General features: G+C 37.1%; 2 protein-coding genes across 6 annotated transcripts in view; one reads left to right on the top strand and one right to left on the bottom strand.

The window, feature by feature from the left end:
- LOC106872741 (WD and tetratricopeptide repeats protein 1) overlaps positions 1 to 11,093 on the bottom strand; it is a 63,859-nt gene extending 52,766 nt beyond the window's left edge. For 2 of the 4 annotated variants that reach the window (XM_014919828.2, XM_014919827.2), the window contains exon 1: positions 9,204 to 10,172. In XM_014919828.2, coding sequence (XP_014775314.1) covers positions 9,204 to 9,254 — 51 coding nt within the window. In that variant the 5' untranslated portion in view covers positions 9,255 to 10,172. Of the gene's footprint in view, positions 1 to 9,203; positions 10,173 to 10,988 lie in introns of those variants that run through there. The other 2 variants (XM_014919826.2, XM_014919825.2) reach the window with 2 other exon arrangements.
- LOC106872743 (proteasomal ATPase-associated factor 1) overlaps positions 10,349 to 22,011 on the top strand; it is a 23,110-nt gene continuing 11,447 nt past the window's right edge. The window contains exons 1-6 of one of the 2 annotated variants that reach the window (XM_014919829.2): positions 10,349 to 10,447; positions 12,226 to 12,278; positions 14,772 to 14,875; positions 17,943 to 18,053; positions 18,852 to 18,947; positions 19,269 to 19,419. In XM_014919829.2, the coding sequence (XP_014775315.1) occupies positions 10,395 to 10,447; positions 12,226 to 12,278; positions 14,772 to 14,875; positions 17,943 to 18,053; positions 18,852 to 18,947; positions 19,269 to 19,419 (568 nt within the window). In that variant the 5' untranslated portion in view covers positions 10,349 to 10,394. Of the gene's footprint in view, positions 10,448 to 11,050; positions 11,091 to 12,225; positions 12,279 to 14,771; positions 14,876 to 17,942; positions 18,054 to 18,851; positions 18,948 to 19,268; positions 19,420 to 22,011 lie in introns of those variants that run through there. The other variant, XM_014919830.2, reaches the window with a different exon arrangement.

Raw genomic sequence — 22,011 nt, 5'->3', positions numbered from 1 at the left:
CTGTAACTTGGAGTCTATGCTCTGTCACTCCTTCACCATCTTATCACCCACCTTTCTCTCTCTTCAACTGAAGTAGATATGGATCCGCTCTACTGCAAGACATCCATTTCTGCTCCTCTATTCATTCATTACCTGACACAAAGCCACCTCCCTTAATACCACACCCTGCCTCAGTTACTTGGTGACCTTACTGGCTCTTGTTGCCATATAAAAAAACACCCATTACACTCTGCAAAGTGGTTGGCATTAGGAAGGGCATCCAGCCACATGCCAAAACATACAGTAGAACTTGGGGCAGTCCCCTCACTTGCCAGCTTCTGTCAAACCATCTAACCTATGCCAGCATGGAAGGAGGACATTAAATGATGATTACTTCAGCCTCTAACAATTGCTAACACTCTACAAATCACAAGTGCAGGTCATAATGAAGTATTGTACTCGCATCTAAGACCATGTAGCTGCTGCACACAGACATCCTAGGCCACATCCAGAAAAAAAGCCATCTGACTGATTGGCTTAAAATTACATAGACATGCTCCAGCTCTGGCTCACTGTCTCCTTGTCTCTGCCTTTTCTGCTGCTATTATAACAGCCTTGGCTCCTCAGAGCAGACAACCCTCAGGCCATCCACATTCAGGTTTTTGTGTTCTACTTGCTCCACATCAGCTCATCCCCTTTGCTGTGTCCAAACACCCCCAGGTCCTGCACTAATTACTATACTCAGTCTTTCCTTCCATTCCAGAACATTAACTCTCTGGGATTTCCTCCTTCCTTTTTCCCCCCACATGTGTTGACAAGCAAAGAGACAAGAGGAACATGAATGGTATCAATTTCACCAGTTTAGGAGAGCTTGAGAAGATCTGGAACACTTCCCCTTCCTCCAAAACCAGCAATTAAAAATAAACACTTCTAGTTATCAAGGGTAAAAGATTAAAGACCTACTTTGGTCATGAATGACCATAGGATTGCACCTAGAAAGTTCCCCTCTCAGGCACAATCCAGGCAAGGCTGTCTATGGAAGATCAGCAGTTGCCCATGTATACCTGTCTCCCCTCTCCATGCAACAAGGGAAAGGCAAAGGCTGATGCAGCTTGGCACCAGTGATGTCGCAACTCATTTTTACAGCTGAGTGAATGTAAAATAAAGTGTCTTGCTCAAGAACAAAACACACAACCCGGTCCAGGAATCAAACTCACTACCTCATGATTGTGAGCCCAACACTCTAACCACTGAGCCATGTGCCTTCACTTCTAATCATCATTACCATTTTAATATCCACTTTTCCATGCTTGCATGGGTGAATGGAATTTGTTGAGGTAAATTTTCTATTGCTGAGTCCTCTTCCTGTCACTAAATTTCACTGTTTTGAAGCAAGGTAATATTTTCCCATGATCAAACATGTTTTCACAGAAGACTGAAAAGAAGGACATCATTTGCATAATGGTAACATCTGTTTAGAACTGTCATGCAATGTAAGGTTAAGGAAACTATCACACACACACACACACAACAAGTTTCTTTCAGCTTACAAATCCATTCACAAGGTTTAGGTCAACCTGGAGTGGTGTTACGCAGTGGAACCGAACCTGAAACTATGTGGTTGGGAAGCAAACTTCTGAACCACACAGCCATGCCTGCACCTATGCTTAATTAATTGCATTCTATAAATAAGAAATAACTTTATACATATATACTCCTGATAACAGAAACTTATCCACCCATTTAACCCACAATCCCACCACCTTCCTCTAAAATAACAACAACTCCTGATAGTCAACATCCAATGGGTAGCAGATCATTCACTAATTCTTTATCATCAATTCAATGTAGATGTTATATATTTCAAAGAAATATATAACATTTAATTGTGGAGGCGCAATGGCCCAGTGGTTAGGGCAGCGGACTCGCGGTCGTAGGGTCGCGGTTCCGATTCCCAGACCGGGCGTTGTGAGTGTTTATTGAGCGAAAACACCTAAAAGCTCCACGAGGCTCTGGCAGGGGATGGTGGCGAACCCTGCTGTACTCTTTCACCACAACTTTCTCTCACTCTTTCTTCCTGTTTCTGTTGTGCCTGTAATTCAAAGAGTCAGCAGCCTTGTCACACTGTGTCACGCTGAATATCCCCGAGAACTACGTTAAGGGAACACGTGTCTGTGGAGTGCTCAGCCACTTGCACGTTAATTTCACGAGCAGGCTGTTCCGTTGATCAGATCAACTGGAACCCTCGACGTCGTAAGCGACGGAATGTCAACAACATAACATTTAATTAAAGCAGTCACATACTAAAACTCATGTATGCTGATCGTTAAGCTTCATGTAGTTGGTATTGAAGTCAACCTTCATTAAGCACACTTAATATCAGACATTCATGCCATGACCATCTAGATGAACTACATTATTTCATGTGGCTTTTCCTTATTTAAGACAATAGGATGTGATTTGAGGGAAATTTAGAGACTATTTTTAACAGGTTGAGTGACCATATGGAAGCTTCTTGATATTAACAGACTACAACAAAATCTGATTATTTCTTTAGCCATAAGCACTTACTAACAATCTACAAAAAGATCAAATATGCCACACTATAGGTTGTTATTTTCCTTTTAGACTATACAAATCCTTTATTCACTGATCCGGTAAACTGAATTCATAAGATTGAGTAGAAATTGAACTAAGAATGATTCAGTGGATGTGTAAAAAGGATGAGTGCAACTGAATTGATAAAGTAGTTGGGCATAGAAGATATTATTGACGGAAGTCTGTAGCTAAGAAAACTGCACTTGGTTTGACATGCAAGATAAATCATTATGGTAGCTTTAAAACAAGAAAGATGCCTAAGATTATGCATAGTTCACAATGGATGTCATAGATAAGATAGAGAGAAAAATGCTATATAGTTCACCAGTCCAGCCGATACCAGATAGAAAAATGGATGATTAATCCTTTTGGTATCAACCCACTTGGGACCACCCCTGGCTCTGTGAGACAAACTTCTTGTTTTAAAATAATCTAAATTAAAACCTTCCATCAAAAATTCACATTATGTTCCAAGCACCTACTTAATAAAGGCAAAGTTATTTTAGTTAATTTTTCATCATTTTCAAAACTAATTTAAACAAAGGTAGCATATTTCAACAGAAATGTGGTAACAAAAGGGTTAAATCATTATTTTACTACCTGTTTGTCAAAGTTGGTAGGTCAGATAGATTTACTATACAAGATATGACCATCTCTTATAATTATGTGAGGCTTTGTACCACAAAACCTCACCTCACTTTATCTTTGTGTATTCCACCTCTTCCACCTCATCATCATTTAGCATTTGTTTTCTATGCTAGCATGAGTAAGATGGTTTGACCGCGAGCTGCACTGGGCTCCAGTTTGCTTTGACTTGGTTTCTATTACTGGATGCCCTTCCTAACACCAACCACTCCAGAGTGTACTGGGTGTCTTTTACATATCACCAGCACTGGCAATGACTACAATTACACTTAGCTTGATATGCCCTCTCAAGTAAAGTGAACCACCAAAGGTCTTGGTCACTTGTCATTGCCTCTGTGAAACTCTCTCCATCACTGGTATACGCCACTTTTGACATTGTTAGTCCAACCATTTCTTCTACACATATCAGCCAGAATATTTGAAGTCCATTTACTTTCTCACCTCAGTTGCACTCCAATCCTTTGATACAACTTAACATTACATATCAAACAACACATTTTTTTTTGGCCTCTGTATTCTGCCATACAGCAACAGTCCTTCCTTACTACATTTCTTACAACCATCACCAGTACTAATCACCATATTTTAGCATGTATAAGGAACCCTTTTTTGTCAAAAATTAGGTTAAAAACAATATGGGATTTTCTTATACATGGACAGTATTATAATCCCTTACAAAACCTTTTTTCCAAATTTTAAGCCCCCAAAATTAGGGGGTTCCTTATACACGTTAAAATATGGTAAGATGCTTAGGTGACAGAAGTTATCGGTTATTTCTAATAAGTCATCTGAGCAGTCCACATTATACATGTGTCCTTGCCGCTTACTATTCCTGTAATTCTATAGTCTTGGTTCCATGTCAACCTGCTTGAGATTCTACTAGCACTATTATGTACCCGTTTGTGGATAAAATCTCATTTACTGTAGCCAACCAACACATTTCAACGGTAGTAAAAAAATTAGTCAAGGGCTCTGGAAGGTGATGACATCCCTGAATGATACAGAAAAGAGAAAGAAAACCAAGCAAGTGATAGAGGAGAGCTTGCAGACAACAGATTTATGTGGTCTCTTTAGCAAATGCAAAGTTTAGTGCTTGCAGTTCATGCAGATACCAAATTTCCTTTAGCTTTGTTGATATATGAACTAGTATAGTGGAAATGATGAAGCCCAAAATTAATAAATACACCAGGAAATGATTTGGTGTTCCACCTGATTACTTTCAACTGTTGCCAAGCAAAGCTGAAGCTATCCCTGAAGTCCATCGAAGAAGAATACAAGGCGTGAAAAGTATGGCTTTTGTATATGCTTGAGGTTTTAGGTGAAGCCATAAGATCAATTCAACCTAAGCTGAGATCTGGCAAGAAATGGAAGATTTAGGAGGCAGTGAATGCAATAAAAAAGAGCTTCAAATTCAGGAAAATAATGGGACATACTCAGACCAAAAGGTGGATACTAGACTCAATGGAGTGGAGTTCAAAGAGAGACATGGCAATTTAACAAGTGTGGGAGAAGAGGATGCTAAGAGATTCCAGAAAGACTAACTGGAACAGTGGACAATGTGGGAGAGTGCACTCCAAAGAAATTTCAGCTGGAATGACATATGGCTCCTCTTGGTGTTAGCTTTATCTTCAGGTCTGTATATGATCTCTTGCCCTCAAATACAGACTTGGTGAGGTGGGGGAAATTAGATAACCCTACAAGCCCATTCTGCTAAGGCAAACAATCAGTGGAACATGTCCTGAGCTTATGCATTAACCCAAGGGAGATACACAAGGAGGTTCAATCAAGTGCTTCAAGATCTAACATGTGATTTGCATCATGAGAGAGAAGATGATATCATTGGAAGCTCCACCGATGTTCTCCACAGCAGGTTGTAAAAGACTGTGGCCTGGAACAGCTGTAAATTGGATCATGAAAGCAGGATCTACTGGATGGAGTTGATGACTAGGAGTGATCAGCAGACCCTCTGGAATGGATAAAATCACCAGGACTGGTGCGAGACTGGATATTGTACTCAGCTCACTTTCATCAAAACAAGTGATTCTGCTTGAACTCTCTCAGTCATCTGAAAACTGAAAGGAGGAAGCTCACATCAACAAGGCTAAAAAAATATGACAGTTTAGCCATTAGACATAGAGGATCTGCTTTGCAAACCAAAGTCCTCACCATAGAGGTGTGAGTGCAAGAGGGATTGTGGACAAATCTGCATATGATCCCATGGGAGAGAGAGAACCAAAGTTCTTAAAGCAATGGCAGAAGTAGCTGAGAGGAGTTCCAACTTTGTATGGTTAAGAAAGAATGGAAGTGAGATTCATAAGGCATGATTTACCCTGCAGTCAATTGATGTCTCAGACTGAACTCATTATAACACTCAACCTTGGATCTGAGGCCCCTTAATCAGCCAGGAGGGTTGCAAAGCACACAATAGTACAGAGTGTAGCAGCAGAGGGGTATCTAGGAGTCATGATCTAGCTGTGGTCCTGTCCCCTTAGATTGTCAGGATCGAAGCACTTGCATGAGGTGGGGCTTATTCTCTGAAAACCTTTTGTTGTTCAGCTCTTCCTAGAGTTTCTTACTAATTTCAGGGAAGTGGCTTTATGCTAAGTGATGAGAGGTTAAAATATGATAGAGTGTCAGAAACACACACACACACACATCATCATCATTTAATGTCCATTTTCCATTCTTGTGTGAGTAAGCATGTAGCTTCAAAAATAACAAGAAACCTATTCTGTTCTGGCCCTTTCTCTCATACTTTAGCATCTCATCTCCAAGCATAAATCCGTCTCCCGCTCTACTGTAGCACCACTTAGTCGAAGGGTATCTTAGTCTTGCAAGCTGCATGTCAATCATGAAACAAGTACCCAGTATACTCTGTATAATAGATGGCCTTAAGAAGGGCTACAGAAACCATGCCAATGCAGACATTAGAGCACAATACAGCCCTCAGATTCATTGGATCCTATCAAGTAGTCCAATCTATATCAGCATGGAAGATGAATTTTAAAAGATGATGATGGTGATATATCATCATCATCATTGTTTAACGTCCACCTTCCATGCTAGCATGGGCTGGACGATTTGACTGAGGACTGGTGAACCAGATGGCTACACCAGGCTTCAATCTGATTTGGCAGAGTTTCTACAGCTGGATGCCCTTCCTAACGCCAACCACTCTGAGAGTGTAGTGGGTGCTTTTATGTGTCACCCGCACGAAGGCCAGTCAGGTGGTGCTGGCAATGGCCACGCTCAAAATGGTGTATTTTACGTGCCACCTGCACAAGAGCCAATATAAACCCATTTGGTCATGCTGCTTGGTATCAGGTGGAGGAGTCTATAGCCTTGGATTAATTCATACTTTGTGAATGAAACTGGGTAGATGAAGACTGTATGAAAGCTAATCAGCTGGATTGTATCTGTAATTCAAAGGTTGAGCCACATCACAAGGTGTTACACCAATTCCATTTGAAAATTACATTAAGAAAACACGTGCCTGTGGAGTACTCAACCACTTTCATGCTCGTTTTGCGAGCTTAGTACTTATAGTTAATTGAACTGAAAACTCATGGTTAGAAATTGTGTGTATGTGTGTGTGTGAGAGAGAAAGATTCAGTGATATGACAAGTGGTGAGCCGAAACTTCGAAGTCACTATCAACCTACTCCTTGTAAAAATTAATAAATATGTACTCTACTAAAAAGTACTGAGCAATCCTTCAGTTTAATGTTAGAGCTGTTTTAATATATAACTACACATGATTCCGCCGAGGTCGACTTTGCCTTTCATCCTTTCGAGGTCGATAAAATAAGTACAAGTCGAGCACTGGGGTCAATGTAATCGACCTACTCCCTCCCCACGAAAAATTGCTGACCTAGTGCCAAAATTTGAAACCAATGTATAACTTCACATAGAAGAGGCGCAAACCGTGGAACACTGAGTAGATGCTTTAATGGATCTTGCCCGCTTTTGAGTTCAAACCATGCAAGGATTTTCTTTTTATTTTATTTTCCCTCTTTTGATGAAATAAATACTGATAATATACTAACTATGTAAGGGTCATCCTTTCATAAACAAATACTAAAAGAGTAAAGCTTGTTTGGATATGTCTAAACTTCAACGTTGAATAAACTTGTTTTGGATTTGTTTGTTTTTCTCCAAAAACGAGAAAGACAAAGACGAGAGAGAGAGTGAAGGAGAAAGAGAGCGAAGGAGAGAGAGGGGGGAGAGAAAGAACGAAGGAAAAGAGAGAGAGTAGGCGAGAGAGAACAGCTGATTAATGGCTGGAATGCAGAGTGTCAACGACATGAAGGGTTGAACACATTGCCTAACAGTTAGCACAGTTACAATAAAGAACTTCTTCCGAAACTACGTTACAAGCAACGCTGACATTAAAAAATAAAATTAGAAAGAGGGATATAGATGATAGAGACAATTTTACAAGCTTTCTACAGAAATTTTTAAAAAAAATAAAAAACAACGAACTTATCAACACAGACCTTGAAAAGTAGTAATAATGACAGGAATAATAAATCCAAATAATGAACGACCAAAAACAGAACTATTTAAAAAAATTCAATAAAATGAATAACACAAATGTAGACAAAAAGTAAATAACCATTCAAAGCGGCTATCGATATAAATATATATATAATTTTTTTTCATTTTATGAGAATGTGACTTCCTTTACAGAACAATTTCGTTTTCCATTTTCTTTTCCAACTCATATATATATCTACATTTTCACCTTGTCAATAGGGTTTTGTTTTCGAAACATATTGTCAGTCTTCGATATTTGCAGGGGAGTAAAAAAAAAGTTTATATTGATTTTTAATTACCTTCGAAAAAAGCTACATCAAAACCAGTACATCACATTTTAATGATAAATATTGCAAATTTTGTGTGTGTGTATAATGCATATAAATACTCGTGATCGGGACTTTATTATTAAAAAAAAAAAATCAGTGATCATATATAGGGACGACTTTGGTACAAATCGATTTCAAATTTAAAAAAAAAAAGAGAGAAAAAAAATAGGTTCGGATAGCGCTACTGTGACTTGCTTCAATCAACATCAAAAAGCACAAGAATAAATACAAATAATAGAGATCCATGTATTGACAATTTTAGATTGCTTATTTACAATGAAGTCGAGCAGCAACTGACAGTTTAAATAAATGCAAGAGCAATGTTGAGGGCGGGTTGGAAAATCTAAAAGAAAAAAAAAAAGACGAACTAATTTGAAAATATCTGAAAAACGGACTTACGATGTTGGAAATCGTGATTAACGGGTTGATAGTAATGGGAGAGAGAAAAAATAACAACAAAAACAAAACAACTCGTCTAGATTTTGCTACATCGTTAGACACACAAACAAGATATATCTGATCAACCATACAGGTAAACAATATCACATATATAATCCTAATCACACATAAATATATACATACATGGATATAACACGATAACACAAATATGCAACCATACACACACAATACCATATAGACAATTTGCAAACGAGTTTTCAGGGTAACCTCTTCTTATGGATACATATGAATCAATCTCATGCACTCGGAGAAAGCACCATTTATACAACAATGCAATAACAATATATCTCTGATTTCATCAGTCCACCCTTCCCATTAACTAACTAACCAACGAGCCACCGAGAAAGCATCTATGTGGTCACTAAGCCTTCTGAAAATAGGAGCCAAATCGCCTTCAAATCAAACTCCACCGCAAAAAGAAAAAAGAAAAAAAAGACATATAATATAGTCTTAGAAACCATCCACCCACAAAAAAAGACGGAATGGTCATGGCTGGAATGTCTTTGATGATAGGTCTGTTCGATCAGGGTTGACCTGGAGCTAAACCTCAAAGTAACCAATAACAAAGTAGAGAATGACACGAATCACATGAAGTTAAACATAAATGATTCTTTATAAGCATGACAAAAGAGTTAAGAGTTGAGTATGTTGAACTTACATCGGTCTCTCGCAGCAGCTTTCGTTTTAAAGTTCCTTGGTTAAACATCATTTCTTAATTTTCCTGATTTTTGTCTTAAAGAAATAACAAAGGAGTGAAGTTTGGGAGGATTTTTTTTTGTTTTTCAACTAGGTTTTTTCGTTCATGAAGACTGGTTTAGAAAACAAAACGATCAACAAGAATTTAGGGGAGACGAACTTTAAAAAAAAAAAAAATTGCTCAATGTTTTGTTATTGATATTATTTCTGTGTTAATATCAACGAACCACCCTAAACGAAAACTTAGACTACACAGACAATAATAAAGATGTATTGAAATTAAACTGAACGATAAACTACAGAGTGCTAGTATAGACATTAATCCATAAAAGTATATGTATATAAATTTCCCATTATTGCAATTCAGTTCTATAAGACTTTTTCCACTTTAATTACTTTTTTTTAGAAGTGATTTAGTCTCGAAAATATTGTGGCTAACTGTCTATTAATTACACCATCAGACAGTTGGAAATATAAACATATGAACAATTAAATACATCTTTTCACTATCTGTTCTATTTTACTCTACTTGCTCTTCATTTTCCAACTAAACTTTCCCAGCTTCACTGGTAATTCTGTTGTGAAAGTCGTAAGACACTGGTTTTGACTGAGTGTCTCATCAACAGAAGTTAACCGTATATTCTCGACGCAAATCGTACTTCAACAGGGTACGGCTCAACTGAAACCTGTCTCTGTTAGGTTTAGCAGAATCCATAATAAATCAAGTCTTCAATGAATAAAACTATGCCAAACCATTTTGAAAGTGTCCTGAAAAGATATAACAATCACAAATGGTAGGGAAAATCCTGGTTTCCGCAAGGAAATAAGTTAGGTAAGTGAAGTGAACTCGTGGTTGGTATGCGATGTTGATATTTTCATGTCCTACTTCTGGGATCTAGACCGGCCAGCAGCAGCAGTAGCAAAGGCAGACGCGTTTCCGGCATATCGTAATTATTATAATGAAATACATGGAATCATCAAATAATTATTCAAATATAATATATCTCAGAATTAATCGTTATCAAATAAACTAAAGAGCTTCTCATTTGTTTATAATTAATATAATAAAGGACATAACTCTAAAAAGACCAATTATGAAATAACAAAATCTGTACATCTTAGGCTTCCGCCTAACCGCTTTTCAGCAATAACAATGGCCGCATGTCGGAGATTGCTGTTGCAATGTGACTGGGATGTATGTCTCAGGTACGAACAAGTATATCACTGCTCTCTTTAAATTATTGGACAGCAATGAGGTGGGGGAAGCAAACAAGCGTTGTCAACTGTTTTTCCTTATTTGAATAATTTTGTTAGGAATAATTTGACTAATGAGTTGCTAGTCAAAGATTGATCCATTTCGCATGGCTTGCGATGTACATTTCATTAAAATGTGTTTCGATTCATTCTTTTCTTTTAGTTGAATAGAGAAAATATAATTTTCTATATTTATCATTATATTTAAAGAATCAATACTTTGGATTTATTAAACGACAGCCGTAAATAAAACATAATATAGGTAGTGATTTTTTAGAAGTGTATTTGCGTCGGAATATTTATTTTTATTCTTTTCGTAAACAAACAGTTTTTGGCTGTCGGTAATGTCTCGCCTCTTGACTCAACCTGTTTGTTTTTCTGTCGAATACTTATTAAAAAATTTTAATTTTAGTCCTTAAGGACCACACTTCCAAGTGTCGTATGCTAAAACCCCCCTCTATCATATAAACACTGATGAAGCAGATTTCTCTACCTTTTACTACATACACTTCTATCTTCATTCTATGTGAAATCTATGTGGTATATCGTTTTTTGTCGATGTTTATCAAGTACAAGTGGATCAAGTTCTTTTCAAGTAAATTCATTCATTATATTTTACTACTTAAATAGACGCTGAAAATTTCAACCTAAACGCTGATCGCTTTGTCAGTCTGTTTAAGTTTAATTATAGCTTAACGAATTTTTAAAAATGTCCTTTTCCTGATGACTATTAACTGTTTAGTTTGATGTGTTTTTTCCCCCGCTTTTCATCTTGTTCATCACAATTGTATATGTATTTGTGTAAGGATAAACGCGAAAATATAAGAGGAAGTACGAATATTAATATTAAAATATTTATACTACACTATTTTGCGCATGCATTTTGTATTGCATTACTTTAACTCTACTTTTGCGTATTGAGTACTCTATCCGTAATATATATATATATATATATATATATTGCGTTTTGTTACTTCTCAGAGGTTCAAGTTACTGCTCATCGCAGTTGTGGTACTATTGATTAATGACTATTACCGCTTATTGTGAGATTTTTTTAAAGTTAACTCAGTTTTATATACTTATAGAAAAATTCTTTTGGAATATGTAAAAAATGTTCATCTCGAAAATTTTAAGACAAAATATGTTAGAAATTAGTGCCGTGTGTAGTTATCTCCCTTTACCTTAGTTTCAGATAATACTTACTAGTAATAGTTTGAATTCCATTTAATCGCTATAGCTAGTTCCTTTCCATTATGTGACCTTTCACCAATGCTAAAAAATAATATTATATTGATATTTGTTTTAATGTTTACATTTGAACAACGTTTTGATCAGTTTCACCTGCATCATCATCCTCAGGTGTCTTATTCCTAGATGTGTGTATGGTACCAAAGTGGATTCGAACTAGGAACTTTTATTTTTAAACGGTCTAATCTACAAGGTTACTGAGCTCTCAGAGTTTTATGCTCTTAGTTTATAAGTAAAGAGTCCTAGTTCGAATCCGGTTTGGTAGTATATACAGACTCAGGAATATGATATCTGATGATAATCAGAGATCAAACTGATGGAAACGTGGTGTAGATATTAGCATGTCTTAATCTCTAAAGATGAGGTTAATAAAATTGTAAATTTTATCAGTAACAACTCAATTTAGACATTTAATTAATATTATTTTATTAGATTGTTTGTTTAATTGGGTATGCAATTAAATATTGTTTGCTTGATTTTAGAGAAAATCATGGAAGAGCATGGGTTGCACTTCAAGATCTCTCAGAAACTTCAGGTATATATTTTCCAATCAGTTTTTCACCTCTATAATTTAATTCTTTAACAATTCTCCATCTCCACTGAGAAATTTAACATCTGACAAGAAGAATAACATTGATTTATTAAAGCTTAAAAGTAGAAAAAGTTTATCACAAACATCACCATCATCATCATTACTTTATATCTGGATTTTTTTTTTTCATATTTGCAAGGTGTGTAAGCAAGGCTTGGACTCAAAGGGCCTTAGAGTTAACTTAGCAAAGACCAAAGTCTTAGTAAGCAAGAAAGCATACAAATTACTAATCCCTTCAGGAAAATGCTCCTGCTCAATATATAGAAATGGTTTAAGTAGAAATTCTATATGGTGTACCCAATGCAAATCATGGACACATAAGTGCAGCTGAATTACAGGAAGGTTAATGGAGAAGGTAGTCTTTGTGTGTGGCAGAAATGCATAAACAATAAACACTAAGAATACTCAGGAAATAAATTCCCTCAAACCCCCAGGAAGATCCTTAGAGGTAGTAAATTTTTTTCTGTGCTTAGATGTCATAATTAGCAGCAGAGGAGGATGCTCTGAAGGCACAGGCACTAGAATCTGAACTGGCTGGGGAAAGTTCAGAGAGGTCTTACCTTTGTAGGTAACAATGGGCCTTTCCCCCAGAGTGAAAAGGAGATTGTATGATGCTTGTGTATGAACAGCAGTGCTATATGGTTGTGAAATGTGGGCTGTGAATGCAGAGAACATGTGAATGCTCTGAAGAAGCTAGCATGCTTTGCTGGATGTGCAGAGTCAGTGTGCATGAATGATAAAGTGTAAATGTGTTGAAAGAAAAACTAGGCAAAAGCGGTATCAGATATAAAGTGCGCAAGAGAGAAGACTGTGTTGGTTTGGTTATGAGATGTATTATGGATGAGGACAGCTGCATAAATAAGTGCAGATTCCTAAATGTGGATGGAACCTTTGGAAAAGAAAGACTTTCAGATGATGAGCTTCCCAGAGGAGATGGCAAAGAACCAAGAAGATTGGCATATTTCTGTGCTTGAGAAGATTCATCCATCTTAGTAAAAATGAGACCCTAAACATGTCTATGCTCCACTCCCCCATAACTCATGACATTCTAACCCCACAACTCATCACCCTAACAGGTCTTCCTCCATTCTCCCATGTCCACCTCTCACTGCATTCCCCTCCTCTCTATCCTCCACTCTCCTTTTGCACACTTGAAAAACATACCTGTACACAATTTATCACTGACGAATCTCTCTCTCTCTCTTCGTCTCTGTCTGTCTGTCTCTTTCTCTCTCTCTCACATACACACAACTCGTCTTCCTGACATTCTTCTCTCCATATATGTTCACTCACTGCATTCTCCTCCCTAGCATCTGTCATTTTCCATTCATTCTCTCTCTCTCTCTCCCCCCCCTCCCAACTGATGTAGCCATGTATCATCTCCACTGCATGACACCTGATTCTATCCCTCTATTCATACTCTAACCTCTCATCATCTGGTACAAAACCACCTCCCTCAATACTACTCCTCACTCAACTGAGGAGTTTTGTTATGTAAGTTATTTCACTGGTGCTAGTGTCAAATGTAAAAAAACACCCAGAACACTCTGTAAAGTTGCTCTTGTTAAGAATGGCATCTGGCCACACAAACCATGCCATGGCAGACAGTAGAGCTTGGTACAGTTTTTCTGGCTCACCAACTCCTGTCAAAACCATCCAGCTTTCCAGTCTATGCTGCTATGGCAATCAGATATTAAATGATGATGATCATCATTTTTCATTACTTACATTTATATACACTCAGTTGCAACCATTTACATTAAGTCTATGTTTCATGGCTGTTGCACTGCTCATGATGCTCTCACTGTTTTGCCATGCTTGTAAAAATGAGTTTAAGACAATGACAATCACATCATGGCAGTAGATATTATAATTTCCTCATGGTCATTTTAGACTATGATGGTCTATAATTAATTTTTTTATAGGGGCACGTAAATAGCACCATTTGAGCGTGATCGTTACCAACATCGCCCAGTGGCACGTGAAAAGACATTCGAGCGAGTTCGTTGCCAGTACCGCTGGACTGGCTCCTGTGCAGGTGGCACCTAAAATACACCATTTCGAGCGTGGCCGTTGTCAGTACCTCCTGACTGGCCTTCGTGCCGGTGGCACGTAAAAACACCCACTACACTCTCGGAGTGGTTGGCATTAGGAAGGGCATCCAGCTGTAGAAACTCTGCCAAATCAGATTGGAGCCTGGTGTAGCCATCTGGTTCACCAGTCCTCAGTCAAATCGTCCAACCCATGCTAGCATGGAAAGCGGATGTTAAACGATGATGATGAATTACTTTGTTCACATAAGCTTTGATAAATTATAACTTTCATCTTCATATTTTATTTAATTTAGTTCTGTTCAGATTATAGTTAGTTATTCTTTGCAGTATTTCATCTTCTCTGTATCCATATTAATCCATTATATAAAATTTACTTCTTTAGCCAACCCTACAATTAGAGGTCAGTTGGTTACACAAAGTATTGCTGCCCCTGGTCTTCCCAATGTCGTTGGCAGTAATGGTTTTTCTGTCAAGAGAATTCAAGGGGTAAGTATTTAACTCTTTTACTGTGAAAAGCAGATACATCCGTTCAAAATTTCATTACCCTGCAGAAAGCAGTTTTATATACCTCTCTTTCTTTTATTGAGGAATGTTATGTTTAAAACTATTTTCTATTGAAATATGTCAAGTTTATTGAGTTTATTGACTTAGAGAACATGCCAATTCTATTTTTTGATAAATGTTTAGCAGCATTACTGGAATAACCATGAAATTTATTTCACAATTAAACAGTAAAAAAATATGATCTTTTCTGCTAATGGTACCTTTGACTCAATCTAAAAAATATTGGTATTAGGAAGGGCATCCAGCTATAAAAACCATGCCAAAGCAGACATTGGAGCTCAGTGTAGTTCCTTTCAAACCGTCTAACCCATGCCAGCATGCAACATAGCCATTAAATGATGATGATAATGATTTAAAGCTAATACTAGGTTTCTTTTTATTCCTATGGTGCCTTATAATTCTTGAACTTTTCTCCAGGTTCTACTATATTTCATTAAATATTGGCCATTATACATTAAGGCTTCCCAATGACACATCCATATTTGGATAAATCACTAAACTGACTTTTGAGTTTATTTCAATTCTTCAGATATTCTTGAGTTATGGGACGATTAGTTTTGTGTATAGTCAAAAGGAAATCCGTTTTGTACATCATCCCTGCTTCTGTTTTACATATCTTTGTTTTAATGCCCACTTTTGCAAGCTTGTGTGGGTCACATGGAGTCTATTGAGGCAGATTTTCTGCAGACACATGTCATTTCCTGTTGCCAATCTTCACCTGTTTCCTAGCCAGATAATATTTCTCCATACCCAAACATGGTTTCACAAAATATTGGAAATGAATGACACTGCCTGTATGATGGTGACACTCATTTACAACTGTCACATGATGTCAAGACAAAGAGGCACAAGCATGTGCACACACACACACATGCATACTTGCTTGATGGTCTTCTTTTAGTTTCCAACTATCAAGCCCACTCAAGGCTTTGGTCAGCCCAGTGCTGTAGTAGCAAACATTTACCCAAGTTGCCAGGCAGTAACTCTGAACCTGAGACCATGTGATTGGGAAGTAAACCTCTTAACCACATGGCTATGCCTGCACATTTGTGTATTTATAAATAATCCCTTTCTGCTATAGGCACAAGACCAGAAATTTTGGGGGAAGGGGTAAGTCAATTACATTGACCCCTGTGTTCAACTGGTAATTACTTCACTGACCCCTGAAAGAAGGATAAAAAGCAAAGTGAATCTCGGCGGAATTTGAACTCAGAACGTAAATGGACAAAATGTCACCAAGCACTTTGTCTGGCATGTTAACGATTTTGCCAGCTTGCCACCTTTGTGTATTTATAAATAATGCAAGGTGAATGCTATGGGTTTGAATAATTGTAAATTATTCTAAGATTAACTCAGCTTGTCATGGAATACATTGTTGAGCTTTTAAACAGAGCACTTGACATTTTAAATGATATAAGTTGTTAGGACTTTTCTGCTCCTAATTCTATCTCTAACTTGTTTCTCAGTCTTTTTCTTATCACACAGTATCGATCTTAAAATTCAATCTATTCTTACAGTCATTAGATACAAGCTGTTATCTTTATAGAGAGTCATACTCTCTCCTCCTCTCATAGATGACAAATGAGGGTTCTGCTGTTTACTGCTGAACAACCTGCACAGATGATTTACTTATAGTGATTAAATATTTCCATCAAATCAACATTGTCTGTACAGGTGCATGGTATGCCACACATCACATGGCAAAGTGATCACAGAGCAATGCAAGATGAAGTGTTTTGTTCAAGAACACATTGCACCACCCAGCCTGGGAATTGAAACTATGGTCTTTCACTTGTGAGTGCAACACTCTAACCACTAAGCCATGCACCTTCACTTATAGAGAGTAAAACATTGTATGAATATGATGTATAAAGTAATTGGTTTCTGCTTACATGAATTTTTGTGTTTTTATAACTTATCTGAAAATAAAAAAAAGGAAACATGTACTCCATTGATGTCTGCTTTTAAACACTCTGCTTAATTAATCAACTGTCATTGCCTAATATTTTTTTATCTTTGTGTTTAAATTCATGTTATTATAAATACAATAATGAAGACAGTGAGATAGCAAAATCATTAACACACCGGCAGCGAGCTGGCAGAAACGTTAGCACGCCGGGCGAAATGCTTAGCGGTGTTTCGTCTGCCATGACATTCTGAGTTCAAATTCTGCTGAGGTTGACTTTGCCTTTCATCCTTTCAGGGTCGATAAATTAAGTACCAGTTACGCATTGGGGTCGATGTAATCGACTTAATCCCCTTGTCTATCCTTGTTTGTCCCCTCTATGTTTAGCCCTTTGTGGGCAATAAAGAAATAAGAATCATTAACGCACCGAATAAAGTGCTTGGTGGCATTTTTTTCACCTTTATGTTCTGAGTTCAAATTCTGCTGAGATCAACTTGGCTTTTCATCCTTTTAACATTAATAAAATAAGTACCAGTTGAACACTGGGGTTGATGTAATTGACTAGTCCCCTCCTTGCAGTACCAGATTTACCATTGTACTCAGGTGTGCTTAAGCACAGGGCCCCATTGACCGAGGGGCACATTTCCCTGCCCAACAAATTTTTTACAATGAATTTCCTGAGCACATTTGCATGACTGTCCAAGTAAGGGACCTCATAACTTGACTAGCACAGAGCCTCGCCTGTCCTAAATCTGGCACTGTCTTTCTCTGCCATCATCATTGTCATCATCATTATTTGGCATCCATTTTCTATGCTGGCATGGTTTGGATGGCTTGACAAGAACTGGCAAGGTCAGGAGTTGCATCAGGTTCCATAGTCTGTTTTGGCTTGGTTTCTACAGCTGGATGTCCTTCCTAATGTCAACCACTTTACAGAGTGCATTGGGTGCTTTTTATGTGGCACCATCACCAGTGCTTTGTACATGGCACCAGCACCTATATTAGAAAGAATTATAAATACAGTAACAACTTTGTAATAAATTGTTATAATGTCAAAGAAATACTGTTTTACATGTTTTGCAGCAAAGAATTGATATTAGTTACTGTGATGAATGCTCAAGTCAACCTTCTAATTTTATGACATTCCTAAGTCCTTTGAAGACTTTTCCTGCTATCCATGATCCAAACAAATCTGTAAGAAACTCCTTTTTCTTCTCCCCACCCCCGTTTTTTACTGCATTTTTTGTTACTGCATTTTTTTTTACTGCTGTTGAATATTGATGCTTTATATAATATTGGATTGAACGTTTATTTGATTCATAGAGTAATATATCTTTCCTAGGTTCTCAAATATACTTTAATTTATGGTTGTTTGCTGTTTTTTGTCAGAGATTTTATGTGACTTCTTCATAGCTAAGGAGGTAGCTTTGCAGTTTCCCTATATAATGAGTCAAAGAAGTAGTGTTATCCCTTCCATTTATAGCTGTGAAAGAAGTTTTACCACTTCCCTATGTAGCTAAGGCGGTATTTTAACTACTCCCCTATATAGCTAAGTGGTTAGGATGTTGGACTCATGATCATAAGATTGTAGTTTCAATTCCTAGACCAGGCGGTGTTCTTGAGCAAAACACTTCATTTCATGCTTGCTCCAGTCCCCTCAGCTGGCAAAAATGAGTATTCCTGCAACAGACTGGTTTCCCATCCAATGGAGAGTATATACACCAGAGAATCCAGGAAACTGGCCTTATGAGCCTACAGCTTGAGATTGCCCTTTGATCTTTTTTCTTTTATATAGCTAAGAAGGGAGATTTACTATTCTCCTATATAGATAAAAAGGGGATTTTCCACCTCTTCCCTATCTTAACTTTTTTTACATGTAAGATTTGATCATTGATTTCAACTCAACAAATTCAAATGACTTTTAATGTAATTATTTCACCTTGTTTCAAATAAAGCTTCCATCTTTCAATTTCATTTTCATCGTATTTCCAGTTGTTAGGTCTAGATGTAAGCACTGGTGGTCTGGGAGTTTCTTCTTCTACAGATGGAACTTTGAAAGTATGGCAGATAGACACTGGAGAAGTCAGAGTAAGTATTCAATAAACAGAAACTTAAAATTGATTTTTAAATATTTCATTTATTTATTTATTTCATTTTAAAATTCCTTTATTTTTGACTAAAAGTTCAGTTCATCAAAAGAGTTACAAAGTTAAAGCCATATTGAATTTAGACCTTCTCTGAAGTTACACTGCCAGTATGTGTATTACAGGCTCATTATCACTCACATAAATGTTCCTTCAATTAGCTCAGATCTACAATAGCTACAACATGAATAAGCTGAGATATTTGCAGTAATTATTTTTTTTTACATTTTAATTATAAATCTGAAATCCATTGATTTAATTGCAGCGCAACTTAACAGGCCATGTTGGTGAGGTCAACACGTGTCGTTTATTCCCATCAGGAATTGTTGTTTTGAGTGGCAGTGCAGATATGCAACTGAAAGTTTGGGCTGCTGACACTGGCAAATGTGCTGCAACCTTTGTTGGTCATAAGTCAGGTAAAAAAAACAACAAAAAAACCCTTTAAGTTTTTCTTTTAAAACATATTTTTATTTCTCTTTTCTCTTTAAACATATAAAAAAAAAATTGACATAGTAATAACAATAATTCTTTTTAATTCTTGCACAATGCCAGCAATTTGGAGGAGAGTGGGAAAGACACTTACTCCAACCCCAGTGCTGAACTGATACTTATTTAATCAACCTTGAAAGGATAAAAGGCAAAAGTTGAACTCAAAACATAAAGACAGACAAAATGCTGCTAAGCATTTTCCCCAGTGTGCTAATGATTCTGCCAGCACACCCTCTTATTATTACTGAGTGAGAGAGCAGCGCATGCATCAAATTGACACTGGGGTGCAATTATACGAAGCCCAATATACCCATCATTACTACCCTTCTGATAAGGGTACACCAGGCACGTGCATCACAGCCACATGTGTGCGACATGGTGATCTTCTTTCAAGATAAACAGCGCATGACCTTGCAGGTGGGGCCCAGTTAGAATTTTCTTTAGGTTGAATAGCCCACCCCACTCAAAAGGTCCCTGAATAAGGTTTGTTTAAGGATGATGAACAAAACACCCATGTTTCCAAAGGTGAATTATTCAAACCCCAAAGAATTCCTCTCAACACATGGTTATGATGTTCTCCCGCTACTTCTGCTCCTGAACAGAGATGCACATATCGTCAGCTACTAAGGGACATGCTCAACTGGTTAAGGTCAAACAACTGACAAGCAAATCTGTGGTATTGAGCAGAATATTTGCTGCAGCCCGTCTTTTATACCAAGACAAAACAACGTACATGATAACACTTCCAATCAATTAAGATCAGAAACCATAAGAGCCGCTGCCTGGTACTACATCAGGGCATTTATTATTGTTATTATTATTATTATCATCATCATCATCATCATCATCATCATTATTATTATTATTACTATTACTACTACTAATAATAATAATGGTTTCAAATTTTGGCACTAGGCCAGCAATTTTAGAGAAAGAAGTAAGTCAGTATCATTGACCTCAGTGCTTGACTGGTGCTTACTTATTTCTCTACTTCAAAAGGATGAAAGCCACAGACCTTAGTGGCATTTGATCTCAGAACGTAAAGAGCTAAGCATGTTGTCTGATGTGCTAACAATTCTGCCAGCTCACCAGCTTAATAATAATGATGATAACAATAATAATAATTTCTTTTGGGAAAGTATAAAACTAGTCTTGTAGAAATACAGTTTACTGAAATTATGACTGCTTGTCACTAGTATTTATTTTAACAATTTTGTAAATATGATTGTAGCCAAATTTGAACTCAGAACCCTTGAAATATAAAACTAAATTACATTTAAGGCAATTAGTTTGGTATTGTAGTGTTCTTGCGTCTATGTTGTATGATTTCAAGTAATGACAATTATAGATTATGTGCTTTTAATTTTCATTGTAGAATATCCTAATGTTGTTTAGAGACATGGAGTTAGTGTTGGAGGATGAAATGAGTTTGGATAATTTATAGTGTTTAGTTACCATTTCAAATTAAAATGATCCAGGCTCAAAGCATTGTGTATCAGTAATATATTAGAGACAAACAAATTGACTATATTGTGCATAACAACTATATATATACGAGGGGGTACTGAAAAGTTCCTGGCTTTAAGGATATTGTGAAAGGCATGGTTGAATGCCCAACTTTCTGAGTTCTTTTACAGGACTTAGGAAAAACTGGAGGATGGCTGCAATAAGTGTGTGAATCTGAGGGGAATAAAATCATAATTAACTGATCCTCCTGTATTTTCTTTTACCCAAAATCAAGGAACTTTTCAACACCCCTTTGTATGTATCCCTTATATTTTCTTTATCAGTAATGATTTGGTGGGAATGTCAGCAACCTACAATATTTAGTTTCCTGCTTTTACATTCTGAGTTCAAATTCCAATGAGGTTGACTGCCTTTTATATATCTGCAAAAGATAAAATAAGTATAAATAATACCCAGAGAGAAAATTATTCAATCACCTTGGTTTATTGGGGTGGGGGTCACCATTACCGTTATTATTATTATCTTCCTTCCATTCAACCTCTTTTTTTTTTCCAGTCTTCTTGCCATGTTAGACCATTGAACTCAGCACAGTTTTTCTCTCTCCGTTTTTATCTCTTAATTCTTTCTGTTGAAGAGCATAGGCTCAAAACGTTAAAGACTTTTTTATTTTTCCGGGCATTAAACTAATACACCTGCTTGTTCCTATACCTGTCTTTGTCTTTTGCTTCCTGTAAATTTTAACTGTATAGGTAGATGGCCCTGCTCAGTATGTAGAAAAGGAGTAGGTAGTAACTCTATAAGATGTACCCGGTGCAAGCTATGGACACATAAGAGGTGCAGCAACATCAAAGGCAGGTTAACTAGCAAGTTAGTTTTTGTTTGTGGCAGATGTTCAGGTGCAATAAAGACTGCAAACAAACAGGAAACAACTTCTATCTCATTCCAGGGTGAAAAACTAGAGGTAGTCGATAGCTTCCGCTATCTGGGCGACCAAGTTAGTAGTGGGGGTGGGTGCGCTGAAAGTGTAGCTGCTAGAATAAGAATAGCCTGGG

Source organism: Octopus bimaculoides, chromosome 2, assembly GCF_001194135.2.
Source record: "Octopus bimaculoides isolate UCB-OBI-ISO-001 chromosome 2, ASM119413v2, whole genome shotgun sequence".
Lineage (NCBI taxonomy): Eukaryota > Metazoa > Mollusca > Cephalopoda > Octopoda > Octopodidae > Octopus > Octopus bimaculoides.
This window is presented reverse-complemented; position numbering and strand designations above follow the sequence as displayed.